At 26.5% G+C, this 20,655-nt stretch overlaps 1 protein-coding gene across 1 annotated transcript; it reads right to left on the bottom strand.

The window, feature by feature from the left end:
- Positions 1 to 536: 536 nt before the first annotated feature.
- On the bottom strand, positions 537 to 20,620 carry LOC107439655 (uncharacterized). The gene is made up of 8 exons (XM_016052325.4): positions 20,430 to 20,620; positions 19,460 to 19,555; positions 18,835 to 18,885; positions 17,030 to 17,077; positions 9,889 to 13,981; positions 9,658 to 9,729; positions 5,353 to 5,441; positions 537 to 4,253 (listed from the first exon to the last, which is right to left on the bottom strand). Coding segments are annotated over exons 1-8 (4,458 nt in total). The 5' UTR covers positions 20,432 to 20,620; the 3' UTR covers positions 537 to 4,246.
- Between the last annotated feature and the right edge of the window lie 35 nt (positions 20,621 to 20,655).

Consider the following 20,655-nt stretch of genomic DNA (forward strand, 5'->3'; position numbering starts at 1 on the left):
AATCAATATGCGTATGAAGTCTTGATAGAAATCTGACTTTCTGTGCCTTAAAGTAAATGAAATTCAAAAATACTATATCGCGATGCAAAACTGCCGATATATCACGATATATAATTTCTAATATCGCCCAGTCCTAGTCACTACCTTCGGGAGCCCTTTTTTCTTAAATAAATAAAATAATGGAACACAGATATTTTTAATTTTCGGTATAAACCAAGGAATTTAAATTCAGTTTCAATGAAATGTGCGGCACGGTACCATTTGATCCACGGACCGGGGTTTGGGGAACACTGCCTTAAAAGACTCAAATTATTGGTAGCATACATGCTTCTTTGCACACACATACTTCTTGAAGCATACATGCATAAAATTTATAGGTTAAATTCCAAAAAGTTTTTATGAGAAGTAAAATGTAGGACATAAAATTAGCTGTTTCTTTGCCCCCTTCACACAAGTTTGATTTGATTCACCTTGTGTTAGTAAATTAGTATATGTAGAATTGGAAAAGATTTTCAGATACAAAGAAGCGAAATCATCATGTCTTATGTTTTTTTTATTACTACATTTTAATGGACTGTAACATACAAATTTGAAAAACTAAATGAAATAAATGCATTTAATGAATCAAAGTTAAAAAAAATGAGAGGACAAATTTTAAAAAAATTACACACCAAGAATACACAATATAGTTAGATCTAAAAAATATACATTAAGATACTCAATTTATAAAAAACACTTTTTCACATAAGTAATGCTATAAATTCATAAATTTTGAATGAAACATTACTTCAAAATTTTTTACTTTTAACAGTTTTAATGTGTCATTAGAAAAATAAGTAAATCCATTTTTTCTTTATGTACTTAATACATGTTTCAGAGTTTTTAATATTTATAACATCAAAATGTAACAATTGAATATCATTTTCAAGCATCATAAACTCTTAATATTATTTTTCACTCTTATAAATAATTCACGGATAATTTATAGTTATAGTTAAAACAAATTCCCTTTCTAATGATTACAAATTCATTTATGAAAATACGTCATATAATACAAATTGAAGCAACCTGAAGATCAGCAGGAACCACAAAATTTTATGATAGCAACAAAAGAAAGCAAATAAAATAAAAACATTTAAAAGAAGTTTGAAAAAGGTACAAAAACTAATATTCTTGTTTTTATAAATTACATATTACATGTGAAAGACTAAACAAACATTGCAACAGAATCTATTTAAGTTCATTTAAAAATTTTGTTTTTATAAATTACATATTACATGTGAAAGACTAAACAAGCACTATAACAGAATCTATTTAAGTTCATTTAAAAATTTTGATAGCAAACTACTGTAGAGAAAAAAGAAAAAATAAACTTTTAAAGGAGGAGATTATTAATTATAATAACAAAAAAACTTATTAATTTATAACTCTTACATGCAGCTTAACAGATAACATTTAAAGCTGGGGTTATTTAAAAATGTGTTTCCAAAAGCTAGTAAATGTAACTGACGAAGCATTTGTAAAACCTATATGTATATCTTAGCAAAATGCACAGTCCACTTTGTAACAAACCCTATGAGAAAATTGTGCATGAAGAAATTTCAATACAAAATTGCTGGAATGAAACTTTATACACTTAGCGATTTGAAATGGTAATAACAGAAACAATACTAATACTTTTAAAAAGAAAATGCAAGCATACTTTAATCATTCGATGCAGATGAAACACCATGCCCTTTTTATATACATATATTTTTATTACAAAAAAACAATCTAATAGTTACTAAAGAAATCTGTCCGATCATAGGAGTTATATTTTTAGTAAGATTTAAAGTTTTTTCATTCAGATTCAAAAATGTATCAATAATTGATTTTATAAATTAAAGAAATTTTAATGATGAACAAGTTTCTTTCTGGTCAAAATAGTTGCTAATTTGAAAGTTATTGCTAGGAAAAGAACTATGTTTGGCATATTTTACCTTTAGTGCAGAAAAAGACACCAGTGTTTCATACTGCAATTCATAACCATAAATTATTAATATGTTAAATATAATACTTTATACTTTTGCCCTAAATTAAAATATGCTTAGCAAAAATTCTACGTAAAAGACTTAGGTACTTAATATGCATCAATTTTATTTTTAATAATTGAAATCACATTGTTTTTATTAATATTACGTTATTTCTAAGTTTTAAGAGACAATTCCACTTGATTTTTCAGAAAAGATTTTTGAGTTATATGAGACTTGTAAAATGGCTCAAATTTGTTCAACATTTACAGGGCAACTGCATATAAAAAAACTTAGTATCTTAAAAATGAGCCGAAACAAAATTATATGCAAATAATTAACAAAATATTTAAAGAGCTTTTCAGCACAAAAAGACATTCAGAAAATTTTTTCGGAGTGGATAAGCGAAAAAAAAAAAAAGAACCATATAGCAATTAGTAATGATACAGAAGTTGACAGAAATGCTTAATTACCATATAAAATTTAGCATTAAATGATTATAACATAAAAAAATGCTTATCACACCTACAAAAGTTAAAGAAATTAAATTTTTCATTAAAAAAAATTAGAAACATGAAATGGTTTAAATGTAAATACATAGCTGCCAGCATTATTAAAATATTATTTACAAGTTTTCTAAACAAAATAATGCATTTCTTATTAATAACTTTTATCATATCTAAAAAAAACTTAAATAAATTTCAAATGTTTTTTCCTTTTGAGAATTATGGCATTTAGGAAGCTTATTGTATGTTACAGATATTTTACAACTCACTTGCAGAGTGTGTAGTCAAATCTTAGCAATTTTTAAGCACTAAAAAAAAATTTTAAGCACTCTATACATTAGCAAAATAATTTTTCGAAGACTGTACATGACCATGATAAAATAACTAGTTCCTGACAAAGAACTCTTTTCTTGATCATATTAGCTATCATAAGAAGATTTAGAGAGTGGTAAATGAAGCCTGAAATTGAGATCTTTCAAAATGTAGCAGAGTTGCAAAAATCTCATCGAATCCAGCTCAATATATGCACTTGCGGACCTGTGAGTATGTCATGAAACATGTCAAATGATTGGCGCTTTTACATGCAATGGAGCCACAGCACGCCGAATTGGATTGTGGTGGAATGAATTGTGAAAACGTTGAATGGAACAACATGAAAAGCACGCTTTTGCATAATATGAGGCGAAAAACAACATGGTAATGAAAAAAATCTCATTTTCGAAACCAGTAAATTAAGCACTTTTTAAAAACACCCAATAAAAAATGCACTCTTAAGGGCTTTTTAAAAAACGAAAATTAGCACCTTTAAGGACTTTTTAAAAATGCTACGCACCATGACTTGGCTTAGTATATACACTGAATCTTAAGGAATTAAAATAGAACATTATTTAATATAAAATTTCGTAAAATTCACTGGATTTGGACTAGTTAAGATACACCTAGAATTCAAAAGAATGAAATATTAATATAAAATCTCACATTGCTCACTCAGGTTCCAGTAATGCAATATTTATTAATAAATATACAACAGAACCTCGGTTATCCCAATACCTCAGTAAAATCAATGAATAAATGCACTTAATTTTCTTTCTTTTCTCAACTTCCAAAATATGATGGCATAATACATGAAAACTTCAAAATAAAAAACACTCACTGTACTGCATGACTACAATGAGCTTATTTTATGAGAATAAAAAAGAAACATACTGTTAGTTGATGAACTTGGTTATTCCAGTTTTGCTGAGGAAATCTGAAGCAATCATTTCATTACTACAAATGTAGTTTAGTTTGAGTATCGAGATTTCTCTTAAGCAAAGGGAAGTGTTATGCACAGAAAACTTGATTTTTTAAATAAAAAAAACTTGTCTTGATTATTGATGAAATTATATTAAAAAATGTTACGTCGATGATCCGAATAATTTGATTTCATGAAATAGGTCTGTTTCAAGATACTTTCAATGATGGAGGTCCAACAAGATATTGAACTCACATAATTAAAGACAAAACTAACTTTTCATACTTTTAAATGTTCAAATGCATTTTTATAAAAGTAAAATATAATAGCATAAATACACTACATATGTAGTAAAATACATTTAAATTGTTAAAACTTTTATCTAGAATATATATATTTTAATACAATGACAAAACACTGAGCTTAGATACACAAATAAAAATTTTGAAAAAAATGACAAACATGCAATGATGACTTCATGAAACATCACAGGTATATTAGAGCCTAGAAAATAACATATTTATAATTATTAACAGATTTTGGAGTATGAAAATATCCATTAAAAAAAATAGAGATCACGAATACTCAAATAATATTTAAGTGATATAGTTATTTATATTTATTTCCTTTTATGCACAAATGTTACAAATAAAAAAAAATTAAAGATGACATGATTTGTTCTATATTGAGAAGAGACACAATAATCAATAGTGGAAAGAGAAATGTAGAAAAATTAATATTCAATAGTTTTCAAAAGATTTTTACTAAAAAAAAAAAGATTTTGTGCATAAGAATGACATGTTTAACTTAAAAGTGTTACAATAACTAACAAACATTTTAAAAAGCAAATGCTTAGTTTTAATTATAAATTTACATTGATAAGTCTTAGCTTTGATAATAGATTGCAATGAAAATTATTTTCCGTACTTTAGATAAATGTAATAATAAAATCTTTTGAATATAAAAAGGCATGTAAGGTTTAATTTCAAAAAATGCTAACTGAAACTTATAAAAAGAGAAAATCTAAATATAATTATTTTAAGGAAAGTAAAAACCAATAGCTTATATTCTCTCAAATTTTTTTTTAAATTTTGAAAAGAAAACAGCATTTCAGAGGTAAATAAAATGCCTTGTAATCTAAGACTTTACTTTTGTAGAAATTAAAGAAAAAAAAAAGCTTTCAAGATGGTAATATTTCATGTTTTGCCAATTAAAAATAAAAATTAATTATCAGAAATTACATCTCAAATAACACAAATATATTAGAACGTTAAAGTACAAGTAACAAAAAAATAGAAACAAACATCAAAAAAAATATTTTTTTATTATCTCATTTAAATCTAGAATTTAAAATCTGTCATTTTTAAATAAGAAAACATTTTTCTAAATGTTAATAACAAGTATAATTTTAAAAATGTCATATGGAAGACGTTTTTGTATCTTTTTACCAAATTTCAAAACAAGTTTCATCATGAGTGAAAAAAAAAATTAATTAACATAATAATTGGATAAGTTACAAAAATCTAGCAACAGATAAGAAAAGATTATAAAATTATTAGGCTAAACCTTTTTAAACAAAATATTTTAACAAAAGCATACATACTTTTTATTGACTTTTTGTAAATGGAGTTTTTGTGAAGTTACTTGTGGAATGCCTGGTACTTTAGAAGATTGGCTTGGAAGAGCAGAATTCTGAAAATAAAATTATGATTAACTTTTCAATTTCATATTTTTCAACAAATAAAAACAATTCGAGGTATTTTTGAAATTTTGGACCTCTTTTTATGTAATGCATAGTTTAAACTGAGCACAGCTAACTCTATCATCAAACACCTTCAGTGTTTTAATGGAGGAATCTTAAATAATAAGAATCTTTCTGGCTAGCTCTTTCTCATTGAATAACACAAATTCATTTGTGGCAGTACGGTCACCAACTCGTAAGTTTAGAAAAAGCGCTGACTAATTCACAGATCGAGAAGAAGCAGAAGATATAATTTTAAAAGTAATAATATTTAAACTGATATTTCTTTACTTATTTGAAATAAAATGGATTTCCAAAAAGGAAAACAGAAATTTAAAAAGTACAAGTAATCTAAAAAAAAAAAATCCTTATACAGATGCTTTTATTAATCTTGCTCACTTCGGGAGCAACAATTAAATTTAAACAAAAAAGTCAATAACTCATCTCCAAATATAAGTTAGATTTAAAAGCAAACAAAACAAGCTGAAATAAATTTAAATGTTTGATAAAAATTGCGGAAAAATAGCATATTTTGCTGATTGTGAGAGGAATTCCGATTTGGTGGGCTTTGCAGAGGGCAAAAGAAAAAAAATCAGGAAATTTTTTTCAAAACTATCAGGACATTTGAGGCACTATTCACACACAAAATTACTTTAAAAAGGAAAAAAGACAAACTAAAAAGAGTATAATATGTTCGATTTAAGTCTTTAAATTTTATTTCAAAACAATAATAAAAATATACTATTTTAATTTCAGATTTAATCCTTCTAAAGAACAAAAATAAAATAATAGCATGATTTTAGGATTGGAGCACAGAGCAACTTATAGGATAACTAAAGATTAATGCATAGAAATTTTTTTATATAACTGTTGCTTTAATAAAAAATTAATATTAGTTAATATTTGTTCACACCAATACTTAATTAAAATTCATAATTGAGTTCAAGACATTCTCAATCAAATAACTTTTGTCGGATTTTAACTATTTTGAAAAGAATGTACATTTTTACTTAAGTGCTTAACATTTTTAAACAAAAATGATAAAATAATTTGAGAAAATATTTACTAAATTGGGAAATTATCAAGGTTCGTGATTTTTTTTATTATTTAAAAAAAAAAAAATCATAAAAATCTGATTTTCTTGATTTAAATCGGATTTTTTTGATTTAAATCAGATTTTTTAAATTTTTATTCAAATACACTGTAAGAACTTTGATTTATGTCTAAAAAACTTCATAAATGTTTAATCAAAATTAAATTAATATTAAAACTAAATATATTATAAGAATATTTTAGAAGCTCTAACTACCTAAAACAGTTTTGCATTAATACATAGCTTTGAATGCATAGTAACCATTTTGAAACAAATGCATGATTGTAATTTAAAGACTAGAAGAAATAGAGAATTTAAAGAATACTTTAACTTTTAAAACAAAGTTTCACTTACCAAACCATAATTTTAATTTAAAATTGCAATTTCTTTTTTTTCCTTTTGATTTTTAAAATGACAAAATAAATATAACAGATAGTGTTTATAAATGTAGTCATTCATCAAAAAATAAATAAATATTTAATCTACATATATTTTTATATTAAAATATTCATTTTCAATCTTATACCAAAATAGATAAGTTAAGCTAAAAAAATAATTTTTTAAAAACATGTGTACTCATTGAAATTTTTTTTCACAAAATTTCTTAATAGAAAATCTGATAATGTCAAAGATACCATAAACATATTATGAGAAATTTTTTTTTATATGTTTACTTTAATCTGTACTTTCAATCTCAAGAATCAAAAGGTTTTTAAAAATGTAATTTAACACATACCAAGAAAGTAATTTTGTTAGCTAAAATTAATTAATGCAACAATTTATATAAAATAAATTTTAAAACATAGAAAAGAAATAATAAAAGTATCAATAATTTAAAACACTGTTTCTTTAACTTTTTAAATGAATATATAAAAATCTAAATCTTTTAAATCTAAACCGCATCTTGCTACACGCCGGTAAGTTTGATTACTTTTTACTTTTGTTTCATAGCCTTTCAACTATATGTTTCTTGCAATATCGACACATATAAAGAATAATTTTTATCTTAGGATATTTATTCTTTATTCAGAAATATCGCATTTATAGCAATAGATGTGTCTTGATAACGACTATTGCTTTTACCATTCTTGCTTCTCTACAATTTAGTCTTTTTATTTTATTCATGTTAATTTGTATATATATATATATATATATATATATAAAATCAGTTGGTTTAAATCAACAAACCCTGGAAATTATAATAATAGCTGTAGCAGAGCCGGATTATACCTTTCGTAGGCCCTAGGCATAGCCAATTTTCGTAGGCCCTAGGCAATTAAAGATAAACTTCTGAATACTTTTCCTAACTTTCATATTGCATTAAGAATATATTTGTCGATTCTTGGATCAAATGCAGAAGGAGAAAGATCTTTCTCCAGATTAAAATTGATAAAAAATTATTTGCGTTCAACAATGAATCAAGATCGTTTGGCATCCCTCGCACTTATTTCTATTGAATACGACATTTTGCGTAGTTTGGAATTCGACAGCATAATACAAGATTTCGTTGAATCCAAAAATCGCAAAAAAAAGTAATACATTAGATCATAAGATTCTGCAAAATAATTTATTACCGAAAAATATTATATTTTTATTTGTATCTTCATAATTTTGTGCAAAATACACTTGTTGTTTTTAAAGCTAAATTATTTTTGCAACAAATTTTTTTCTCCGAAGTTTTTCGTAGGCCCCTGAATTTCGTAGGCCCTAGGCACATGCCTAGTGTGCCTATAGGTTAATCCGGCCCTGAGCTGTAGTAATAAAAGGAAAGAAAAAAAAAAGGTTGACAAACCAATTCCTGTTTTTGTCATTTCTTAAAAATAAAAAAAAACACTTAAATATGGGTTTTATTTATTAATTTTTTTGGCAGGTAGATAGCCCTGAAAGAAACTGAAAAAGGCCTTATACAATATTATTTTAGCTTAAGAAATAAAAAAATAACTTTTTTTACAACATATTGTAACTCAAAGAAAAAAAGGCATTGTTTTGTAGATTTGTAATTGTTTGGAAAGATTTTTTTGTACATTTAGTAAACTATTAGTTTATGGTTTAAATTATCCAGTTCTGAAATGAATTCATAGAACTCCAGCCTAATTCCATGGAACTTGGTCTTCTGATTTAAAGCAGATATTTAAAACAATGAATTAGATAAAATAATAAAAGAGCTTGGGATTAACCAACCAAGTTTGTAAATAGATATGAATCAATCCTCTCGAACGTTACACGCTGAAAGAAACTTAGACTGAATAATCATTATTAACCTAACCATCCTTCAGCTTTTTCACCAACTGACTAATTGTTTCGTTAAAGAGTTTTAAACCTTTCTTTGTAGCAAAAACTGTAAATTTACAATTCTATCAAAACTTAATCTCCATGCATTTTCAGTGTTGAAATTTAAAAGCCACTGCGTTGACAGAAAAAGTAAATTCATCGGTTTGTTAAATTATAGATTATATTTTAACTTGAGTGATATAAAACAAGTTTACATTTTAAAATGAGATATTTCATACTTAATGAACTAATATAATGGTAATTTCCATACAACTTCAATTTTAGCACTTAGTAGAACAATTTGAAGTACCAGGGGTCTGTCTAGGTTTTTCTGAGAGGTACCTATTTTGTGAAAATTTAGACATAATTTGTGAAAAATTAAAAATTATATTAAAAAATCAACACAAAAATATGGATTTATCCTTTCTTAAGGGATACAAATATAAAATTTTAAGAAAAAGTATTCTTTGAAACTTCCGGTTTTCCTAAAATTGAATTTGTGAAACTACCGTTTTTCCTCAAGTTGAATTTGTGAATGTACTGCTAAACGGTAGTAAATTCGGCTTGGACAGACCCCTGAGTACTCTATAGTAATTGAAGAAGACGGTTAAATTGTAAAAATAATTAATTTAATTACATAATTTTATGCTTTAAAAAAAAATAGGAATGTGGCAAAGAAAACTAAAAAGTTTATGAATAAGAAATAAATTTCAATTACATTAGATAACCTATTAAAATTTCAAATAAATAAAAGCATTAAAAAAAGAAAACTGAAAATAAAGAATTTTTAAATGTTTACTTACAGGCGTACAGAAAATGTTATCACAGCGATTAGTAACTTGCAATGGTGACAAAACTCTGTTGCTTCTTATATACTATAAATTTCAATGAATAAATAAATAATAACAAATCAAAGAACAAAAAGATAAACAATAACTTAGCAAAAAGACAAAAATAACTAACATAGAACAGAAAAATAATAACTGAACATAAGAAAATAATAATAATAATAATAGACTAATCAAAATTAATACCTGAGCAATTGGACTTTGAATATACTGAAATTTTTTTGGACAGCTTCTTGGTGCTTTTGGAACTCTTGATATTGAATTACGGACAGAGCAAAAATGATGACTTTTTGCAGGTGTAACTTCTAGCATTTTTCCTTTCGCTTTATCTCCAATCGCAGGAGTAAATAAATTTCCCCTATATAAAGGAATAATTCCAACGAAGGGATGTTTTAGCTCATCACAAGGCTTATCTTTAAAATCAGATTTTGGGAACTTAAAACAAACTGGAGAAGGAGATGTGTTTTCAATTTTGCGTACTGGTATTTTAGTGCCTGATTTTTTTGATTCTGTGCCATTACCCAGAACTTTCGGAGACTTGTAATGATCTGATTGTGGTAAGACATGTTTTTTTGCACTTCCAACTGGAAGGTTCAACACATTTTTATTATAAGAGACAGTTTCAAAAATTGGAATATTTTCTTTTCCTACAATTTTAGATTGAAATATATCCTTTTGATCTGAAGATCCTTTTAAACACAAGTTTAAAGGCTTAATTGAATCTCTTGAATCAACCAAACGATCATTAGTAAAGCAAAGTGAAACATCATGCAAATCAAGTGCTTCAATTAATTTTGGCACTTGAGAATTTAGTTCACTTTTAGTGGAAATATCATTTGAGGTTGTAATTTTTGCCAATGGATTTTCCGGGACTAGAGTATCCGTGGAAGAAAATTTGTTCATGACTTTTTTTGAACTGCAATTACTGACTTGTGTTCTGCTTTGTAGGTGTAAGTCAGTAGGTTCAATGACTAAATCTGCTGATTCTTTGGGATTATGAAAGATATTTTGGGATTTGTCTTCAGGAGGTAATATTGATAAAATGTTAACTTGGTCAGCACGAACAGCCACTTTGATTTGAAGCTTGACAAGATTCCCATCATTTGGTTTTGACTTAGCAACTTTCGAAACCTTCTGTGCAATTTGTTTCCTTAAGTTAGAAGAAATTGCTGCATTTAAGTCATTGTCATATTCACTCTTAGAATTGTTACTAAGTTTAAATTTTTCAGAATCTATTTCACTGGAACAGCTATAATAGGTATCATCTTCATCAGAATCTTGGTTTTCTATCTTGATATTGTTTTCCACTGTATGAAAGCACATTGTATCATCAATACAAATAGTATCATTGACATGAAAAGTTTCCTCCGCTGTTGAGATACTTTGAGTTGACTTTAAACTGTAATCTGAATTCTCTTTTTTGATTTTTGTCTGAAAAATATTTAGTTCCTGCGGTATACATATAGAGTCCTCGATGCAAATAGTATCATTCATAATTTGAGAATTTTTGGCTGTACTTAAACATTGATTCAACTCTTCGTCTATTTCTGATTTAATATCGGATTCAGGTACTAAACAAATGGAATTGTCAATCCAAATAGTTTCATTTGAAGCTGAAGTAATTTTTTGTTCTTGCGCAGCTTCATTTGATTTTTTAGCATTAAACTCAATCTTCGCATTTGAATCGTGCAGAATGCATATAGAGTCATCTGGAAAACCAGATTCATTTGTAAGTATTACAACCTCATCTGTAACTTCACTTAACTTTTCATCAACATCAAAAGCATTTGAATTTTGAAACATTGAATCATTCATAAAACTAAAATCTCTTGTAGAAGATATATCTTGATTTAGAGTTGAACTTTCAGTTCTCGTAGTTACATGAACATTTTCAGATATAAGTATAGAAATATTATTAGAATTATCATTTACAGTTAAACTTTCATTTTCATGAGAGTTCCACGTTAGGCTTTTAGAGTCGTCTGTAGAAGTAATGTTGCTAGCTGACATTCTTGAGGAAACAGATGATGTTGACGGTTTAGCATTGATTGTTTCACTAACTTTTTTTATCGATACTTTATAGTCCTCAGCACAAATATCTTTAGACAACTCTGGAGAATTTCTACAATTTTCATTGCTTTTATCATTAGATGAAATATTTGAGCACATTACACCTTCAATCTCAATATTATTTGCATTTTCAGTTTTACTGTGCTTTTTAAAAAGTTTACTTTTAGTGGATTCTTCATCATTTTGTTTCTTATCTTCCATTGATGAAGATTTATTTTTATCATATAAAACCTTAGATGGAGAAATGGAATATTGAGCTTCCAAAAATGTTTTAGATTCGTCGATAGAACCAGGTAAGTGTTCAGAATGTTTACATTTCAACATTTTAGTCTTGTTTTGGCTAGAAGGTTGCTCAGATGGTGAAACCGAAAATAACTGTTCATTTGAAATATCATCTATTTTGTTTGCTTCAGGTTTTGACATTATTAATCCCTTTTTAAAATTATCCAAATTATAAATATTAACATTTGACATTGCTTTAGATGTGTGTTCTGGCATTAAATAAGTTTGACTACAATTTTCATTGTTCACATCAGTAATTTCTTCTCTGCTTGATGAATTTAGAAGTTCAGAATTGCTTTTGTTACAAGACAAATTACATGAATAATTATTTTCGTTATTGATCTCATCTTCAAGACTAGGCATACTGCTACCAATTAAGTTATTATTTATACTTTTCCTTACATTTGTATTATTTTTTTCAGATAAATGACAGTTCTTTAGAGGGTTTTCCATAGAAATATCTGAACTTGCTTCAGGATTATAGTTTTCAGAAACAGATGGCAACAATTCATCACTTCTAGAAGAATCTTTTGGACCTAATGATGAACGTTTATTATTATGTGGTTCAAAACATTCATTTTGTATATTATCAGAGGATAAATTACAAGCACCATTTTTGTGAATTTCATATTTACCTTCACATTTATTGACGTTCGAAGAACTATTGATAGGACCATTGCTTTCACAAATAGACATGCTGTTATTTGGATTAGATTTCAAACTTGGAACTGTAATTAATGCATCACTACGGACTTCAGAATTTAAAACAGATTTATCATTGGAATGTACAGTTTTTATATCTTGTTCAAAAACAGTTACTGGAGCCGTTATAATACTGTTATCACCAACATGTTTTATATTTTCAAAAATTTGTTCATTTGACGGACGTGACTCTTTCACTATTTTCAAATGTTGATAAGACGGGGGCAAACATTTGGAACTATTTAAAAGTTGCTGATTTTCAGATGCACTTGTATCCAACTTGGGCAAATCCATGGAAGCATTTCCATATTCTTGTATGAGATTCTCAGGCTTAGTAGAAACTTCATATTCATTAGATAGTTTACATTGGGTTTTCTTGTGTGGAGCTAGGTCCCCATCTGAACTTTCCAAACTATCTTTCGATGCAATGCAATCAGATGAAGAAAGGGAACACTCATTTTCAAATTGAGCTGCAGAGCTCTTCTCCGCAATAAAGCTATTTCTTTCAATTTGATATTCAGTTGTCTGAAACAAATTATGGGTTACACCTGTGGTGTTATTTCCAGCACATTCAACATTATTTGCAGCATACTCAACTGACTGAATCACTTTTTCTTCAATGTGTGAAACATTAAGCATTTCAATTAATTCAGCTTCCTCCAAGCTATCATCAAAAGCTTTTTCATATTCAATAATTGCTAAAGAATCCTCCTCGAAATGTTGCTCCCCATTGTCAGACTCATCACCTTTCGGACAGGCATCAACGATAAGAGAATCAACGGCAATAGATTTTTCATGCGTTACATTTTTGATAATTTTAGCACTTTCAGATCCGCTTATTTTTTCCATGTTCGACGCCAGAGAACAAATATCTTCCAAACTGTCATAGAAATTATTAGAGCTTAGTAACTGCTTTTCCCGACTTTTTCTACTTGATTTATTATCATGTGCAAGATTAGAAACAAGCTTCTTTTGATGGGAAAGTGGCTCATTCAAACTGTCGTCAAAACTGTCAAAAGCTGTATTAATTTTAGATATACTTTGAGTGACATTTATTTTTGGATTGATAACAATGTTTGGCGCTGGTTCGGAAAGACTATCAACTGCTACAGAATCTGAAAATCCCAAACAGTTTGATTCCTCAATATTTTTGCAGGGATCAGAAGTCTTGTCTGATAGTGCTTCAGAAACATGATCCAAGTCTGTGTAACCTTTATCGATTTTCCTAAAAAATAAATAAATATTTTAAATAAATTTCTGCAGTACATTACTATATAGAAAGTTAAACTATAGTGGCATAACTTGAACTAGGCTAGGTGGCTATGATGAATAATATTTGTCAAGTTTACCAATGAATATAAATTTATTTTTTAGTTAAATACAATGATGCAAACGAATTGTATAATTTGATGCTTTAGAATTGCATAAAGAAGGGGTCTAACACTTTTTGTATCAGTCTGTTAAGATGATAGAAAAATTTAAAATTTACACAGGCATACTTGCCAACTTCTAGACTGGCACCGGTAAAACTTTTCATGACCAATTTAAAGAAGCATATTAGAATTAACTGAAAAATAACATTAAGCATATCTATTTCAATTTTAAAAACATAATATTTTTTTATTACCTCAGAATATCTGTAATGTGTTTACGAACATAAAATCTTTTGTAGTACAATATTTTACAGATAACAGACAAAGATTTACCAAACATTATTTTCTTTAAAATTGATCATAAATCATATAGGAAGATTTTTCAAAAGTTTTTGAATACTATGCACCATTCGTAATTTTTAAATCGTGTATATACAAATTGCGATAAGTTACATATAAATCAAAATTACATGAAACGTAAAGGGAGTCTCGAAGATTGTGTAAGTTACATATCACAATGTATGTCGTGTAAATTGAAATGCAATGTACATTTCGTAAATCAGGATAATTTGAATAGCAAATTTTACAGTTTTAAAAATGCGCACAGCAACAAGTTGTAAATCACGAGTGATAGAAAAACTACTTTGAACTTTAATGAACACAATATGCGATTTGCTAATCATTTTTATGCAAAAACTGATGTTTAATTTTGTAACTATTCATTGCAATGCAAAATATGAATCAATAAGAAACTTAAATTAGAATCACAATGTGTGATGCATAATGCATATATCATTTTGATAAGAATTGCGAGTAGTAATTCTTAAATCCCTCTTATGCTAGCTGCGATGTTTGATTCTTAAATCCTTCAAACACAAAATTCAATGCATGATTTATAAAACACTTAAATGTGTATCACTTTATATGATTCAGGAAGCATTTTAACATGAACCTCGCTGAGTGATTTATAAATCATTGAGATCTTTGACATGCGATTTGTAAACCACTTTCATGCAAAACAGTGTTTGATTCACAATTTGCAGACTCCAAATAACTAAATTTTACCTATTAGAAGTAAAAATAAAATGTAAAAATGTGAACATAAACAATAAAAAACTATTAATCCTTATTAAAAATTAAAAGAATGAACAGATAAGTATTAAGGATATTAATAATATTTATCCGTCATAATAATGAAGCTAATGACAATTATGTTTAAAATTCGAAAAAACACTGCATATCGAGCGGTAACTAAAACTATGCACAAATGAGAAAATTATTTGCTACAGATTCATACTTTCTAAACAATAAGGTGAGGGATAATCTGGTGAGAAAACGTATGAAGGAAAAATTATGTATGTATTCTCCTTTCACTTTCAAGAATTTACTCATAGGAGCTTTTTAAAAAATTGTGTCAGTGCAAATTTTTTTAAGATATCAAATTTGAAGGCATTATAAATTGCATCTATCAGATATTACCAGATTTTCGGAATTGGAAAAGGAAACAATATCGGAATTTCGGTAAGCCTCTTCCATTTTCTTCAAATCAAATTAAACTTTTATTTTCACACATTACACAAATAAAATAAAAAGTTTTAAAAACCATACGTTTTAAAAATTAGTGCATGCTACACACGGTTAAAAATAGCTAGTGGCTTTGGTTTGTTCAATATTCCCTTTTCACCATTGGTTTCCCTATACCCTACTTGTATTTTGTAATCTAATCACAGGAGAGGGGTAAATAAGGATAAGAATTTTTTTCTAAAGAAAAAGGCGAAATGATTAAAACTTTAATCGTTTTGCTTGAAGTTTCCTTTTTTTGTAGAAACGATATTACTTTAGTGAAAATTACTGGAAAAAAATCAAAAACTTTAAGGACTGTATAACAAATTCAGGGCTTGATTTTCTCCAAGAAAATTTAAGGACTTTCAAGTACATAATGAATGTTTCTTCGTTTCAAGTACATAATGTTCTCCTGTTCCTAATGCTTACAAAGCATGAAAATCTTTTTTGAATCACCCATTAGGAAAATTTGCATACAAAGAGAATTCATCATGTACAAAGAGAATTTCTAAAAACTTTTGTTTTAGATTTTAATAATATTAGTAATTCTATAAAGGTAATGCTGAATTCTAAACATTACTATAAGGTTTTAGAATAAGAAAATGCTTTGAAACATACAGTTTATATTATCCTTTGTGCTTAACATTTTTTAAAGTTACCTATTAAAAAATTCTTTATATTTTCATGCAACATTATTAATTCTATAAAGGCAATTCTGAATTCTAAACATTCCTCTAAAATTTCAGAATAGATACCAAGATGCTTTGAGACTAAAATTCTTGATATATTCTTGCATCGAGAATAATATTAGCCATCTCTTTCTTAGTTGAGATGTTTGCCTTTTCTTGGTTTGGAATAAATAACTATAATTAGTAAAATTGGCTTCTTCAATTTACATAACTATTCCAATATATCTGTCCTTATCCACTTTTGATCACATTATAAATGTAATGGGAGATGCTGCTTATGTTGAATTGAAATATAACTAAATAGTTAATATATTGTTCTTCCACAGATATGAAATTTTAGAAAGCAGCTTATAATTTACATGTATTTTTTAACATCAATCTGTGATATAATTGTATTTTATAACATTTACTTTTATAGCTATTTTTAATAAATTTATGTTCTAGCAATATTAATTTACAAAAAAAAAAGTTAATTGTTGTAGGAACTATAAGATTTTATATCACATTGAACTAAAGATAATGTTAATATTAATTTTATAAAAGCCTATTAAATTTCCCTTTCTTTTAAAAAATACATAAAAAATCTAAAAACCAGAAAATAAAATCTATTAATTAAAAAAAAATAAGTCATGAACAAAAGAAACTTACTTTTCATCATAATTTAGTGATCTACGAGTACTTTCACAGTTTTCCAACCTACAATTTAAAGAAAATAAATAGGGAACAGTGTAAAGTATTTTTTTAAAAATATATTTAAATAGCAAAAGATTAAATTTCTCGGTTTCTTAGACCTTGGTTCACAATAAATCAAAAATAGTTTTTAATATATACCATCTACAAAGTTTAACATTTTTATACTTTTCTTAATAATTGAAAGAAATATGGTAATTTCAGTATATACATAAAAAAAATTTTTTTTATCTTTGAAATGTCATCATTAGAGATGCCATCACAATTGCATCCTTTTAATAAAAAAAAATTATCCACAAATTTTTCTTAAAAGCTCTTTGTTTTATATCTATGTTTTTTCCACTATCAAGAATTAAGCTTTTGTTTCGAAATTTGAAAGAGAAAGCTGGAAATGATCAAATGCCCTTAATTTATTAACACAAGCTTCTTAAAAGTAAATTTTATTTAAAAATCAATAAGTCAAAAAAAATAAAAAAATATTGACCTAATTTTCAATCATAAAAAATAATTACATGATAAGGCTTAATTGTTTAAAAACAGTGCATAATTTAATTTTTAAGACATGATTAAATGACACAATTAAGCAAATTAAAAATTCCTTTTGGTCTTGTTAATTTTTAAAATTGATACATTATTAAATAATTACATCCACGGTATCTGATAAATTTCAGACCTTCAAATCCATGACTTTTTATGACTAATTCCAAGAATTTTTCTTGATTTAATGAAGTCAATATTTTCGGCGACAAAAACACAGCAATAAATTTAAAAAAGCATTATAATATTAAGTGAAATGATAGGTATATAACCAAATCTATAATACTCTGCATCTTCATATTTATAGAATTTAAATTCAAAAAACAGAGTAAAGAAAGAGTTGCAGCAATAAAATAGCTTTAAAAAGGAAAAAAAAAAAAAAATAAATTTTATTTATTTTTTTCTGCAGAATTATATTCTAAAGATACTTTTCTTGTTCATTGGAAAGGAAAGAGATACTCCTGATTTTTCTGTTCTCATTTCGGAATTAAAAAAAAAAATATAACCAAAGAATGGCTTGCTTCAGCTAAAATTTTAAATTGATAAAATAAAAAAATAAAGAATAATAAAAATTCTGAAATCACAGAAGTTTAAAAGATAATTCGCTCTAGGAATGATGTTTTTCTTTCATTTTTTGAAAGAACAAGATAAAAATATTTCATAATTTAATAAGATGACTGTGAATGGGGATTTTGTTAGAAATTCAGAACACCATGAAATGGGGGGGGGGGATTCAATTTCGCACATTAGATTTTTCAACCTAATTCAATTATTCTCTTAAAAAAAATAGTTAAAATCATTACATTTCATAACAAATTTTGTTCCAAATGCCTGGTGCCTGGGCCTTTCCAGGTGCCTGGATACCCAGTACATCCCATAAAATCCTTGCTACTAACATCTATTATGTTTTTGATTTTCACTATTCCTCAAAAATACAGTTTATATAGAAAAAGTTAAATTTTAGTTAAATAAAGTTAATATTACCTCATTATGCAACATTTTACAATGAACATATTTAAAACAGTTAACAAACGCTGCTAACTCATAGTGTATCCATCAACAGGGCCCGTATTAAGGCTTTCAAATTATTAGCCAAATATCAAAAGTATTTTCCAATTTTTGAAAGTCTTTGCCACTTATACTTAATGAAGAATTTACAAATTTTTAAGATTAAACGGCTAAGATTAATAACTAAAATGCCTAAAAAATAGTAATATAAGACTTACTCATTATGAAGGCCTCTTGCAATTTCTATCGAAGCTTCTGTTGGATTCCATCTAAAAATACATTTTTATGTGTTCAATAGAAATAAAATTGGAGTATATTATATTTGAATAAAGCAGGCATGATTCTTTTTTAACCTTCAAATATTATTAGTAAGATCACATTAATTTATCATCAATGCACTTAGCTTTTCATATTTATTTCCCTTTACAACAGTTTTCAAGTGTTCCAATTTAGCACAATTTTAAAATTTATAAGTCAATAAAATTCTTTTATCTTAGTGCATTTTTTAAAGTTAGAAATCAATTAGCATCAACCAAGCACTAAAGCATGATTTTTTTTTTTAAAGTTAATATTTATAATGTAGGAATTAATAATGGGCAAGTTAAAGTTCTAGTAAAATTGACCTACTATGTCAATGGGAAAATAGAGTACCTACAGAGGAGAAAGCTCCATACAGATTAACCATCATATGATTATCATTCAGAAAATTAAGACAAAATAATCTCTCAATTTTTCAGAATTTACTAATTAAAAAAAAAAAAAAAAAAACAGCTGCAAAGACTAAACGAACATACTGATGAGAAAATAAACTTATATATTCAAAGATTAAAAAATAAATAATACCTATCTGGTTTTTTCACACGCCTTCCACTTCGAGTTCTATATTCTGGAAGATCACACGCAGCTAGTTGTTTATTCTTTTTCTGCCTTCTTTGACTCCTATGAACCAATAAATTATTTTAGAGCAACATAAATTATCAATATATATTGCTCTGAAAAAACAAGCTACTTTTCATAACATTACAAAAGCTTAAATTCTTTAATCAATTGATTAAAATCATTTACTTAATAACTAAAATTAGTTTGACTAATAAATTATTAATTTATTAATCAAATATATAATAAATATAAATTTTGAGCAGTGTATTTAAATAATATACTTTAATCAAAATAATTAATGATTGTTTTATTTTGTTACACTTATAGATAATGGGACTAAATAGATTTAATAATTTTACTCTACAATTATGATACTTACAAACTTTAACAACAGCAAAATATCATTGGACTTTATTTAATGCTAATTGGACTAATTGGACTTTATTAAAATGCTAAATGCAATACTAAAAATGCAGATCTAAATATTGACTTCATATGAAAAAAACACTATTTTTTCAATTCTGGAATGTAACATTTAGCAAGAAGTATTGTATTTTTAATACTAAATAGTGACCAGGAACCAATTGCAAAATAACGTATTTTAACACACACAAGCATATTTTCTAAATATAATTTCTGGCAATTCATTTTAGCAATAAAACTATCTAGCAATATATTTTAAAAGGAACTCAATCGTAAAATGAACATGCCAGCAATAAATGAAACAAAATTTTTGAGTAATTTTTTTTAAACAAATGAAGCTTAAAAGTCGAAATATTTAATATAAATAAATAGTATGAAAATATTTTATGACTATATAGATAATCTTAAATAAATATTTCAATATAAAAAGAACTTATTTTAGAAAAAACTGTTTCCATTCTCTTCAAAGGCATTAAACGGTAAATTTCAAATTAAAGTAATTAATACTTACATTGCATAATAGAGATGATATCTTACGCACAATAAAACCAAAACTTAAATTTATTTAAGTTATTTAAAGTAAGTAAAAAATGTAATTTACAAAATACAATTAATTACGCAGCTTGAATATTCGCTAATATGACTAAAACCACACGGAATGCGTCTGTCAGCGCGCAATGTTTGTGTTTTTGTATTTTCAAATACTATTGCCAGATAATAAAAGGTAAAAATTAATC

Source organism: Parasteatoda tepidariorum, chromosome 10 (genome assembly GCF_982258835.1).
Source record: "Parasteatoda tepidariorum strain Cologne lab strain chromosome 10, Ptep-v5.0, whole genome shotgun sequence".
Classification (NCBI taxonomy): domain Eukaryota; kingdom Metazoa; phylum Arthropoda; class Arachnida; order Araneae; family Theridiidae; genus Parasteatoda; species Parasteatoda tepidariorum.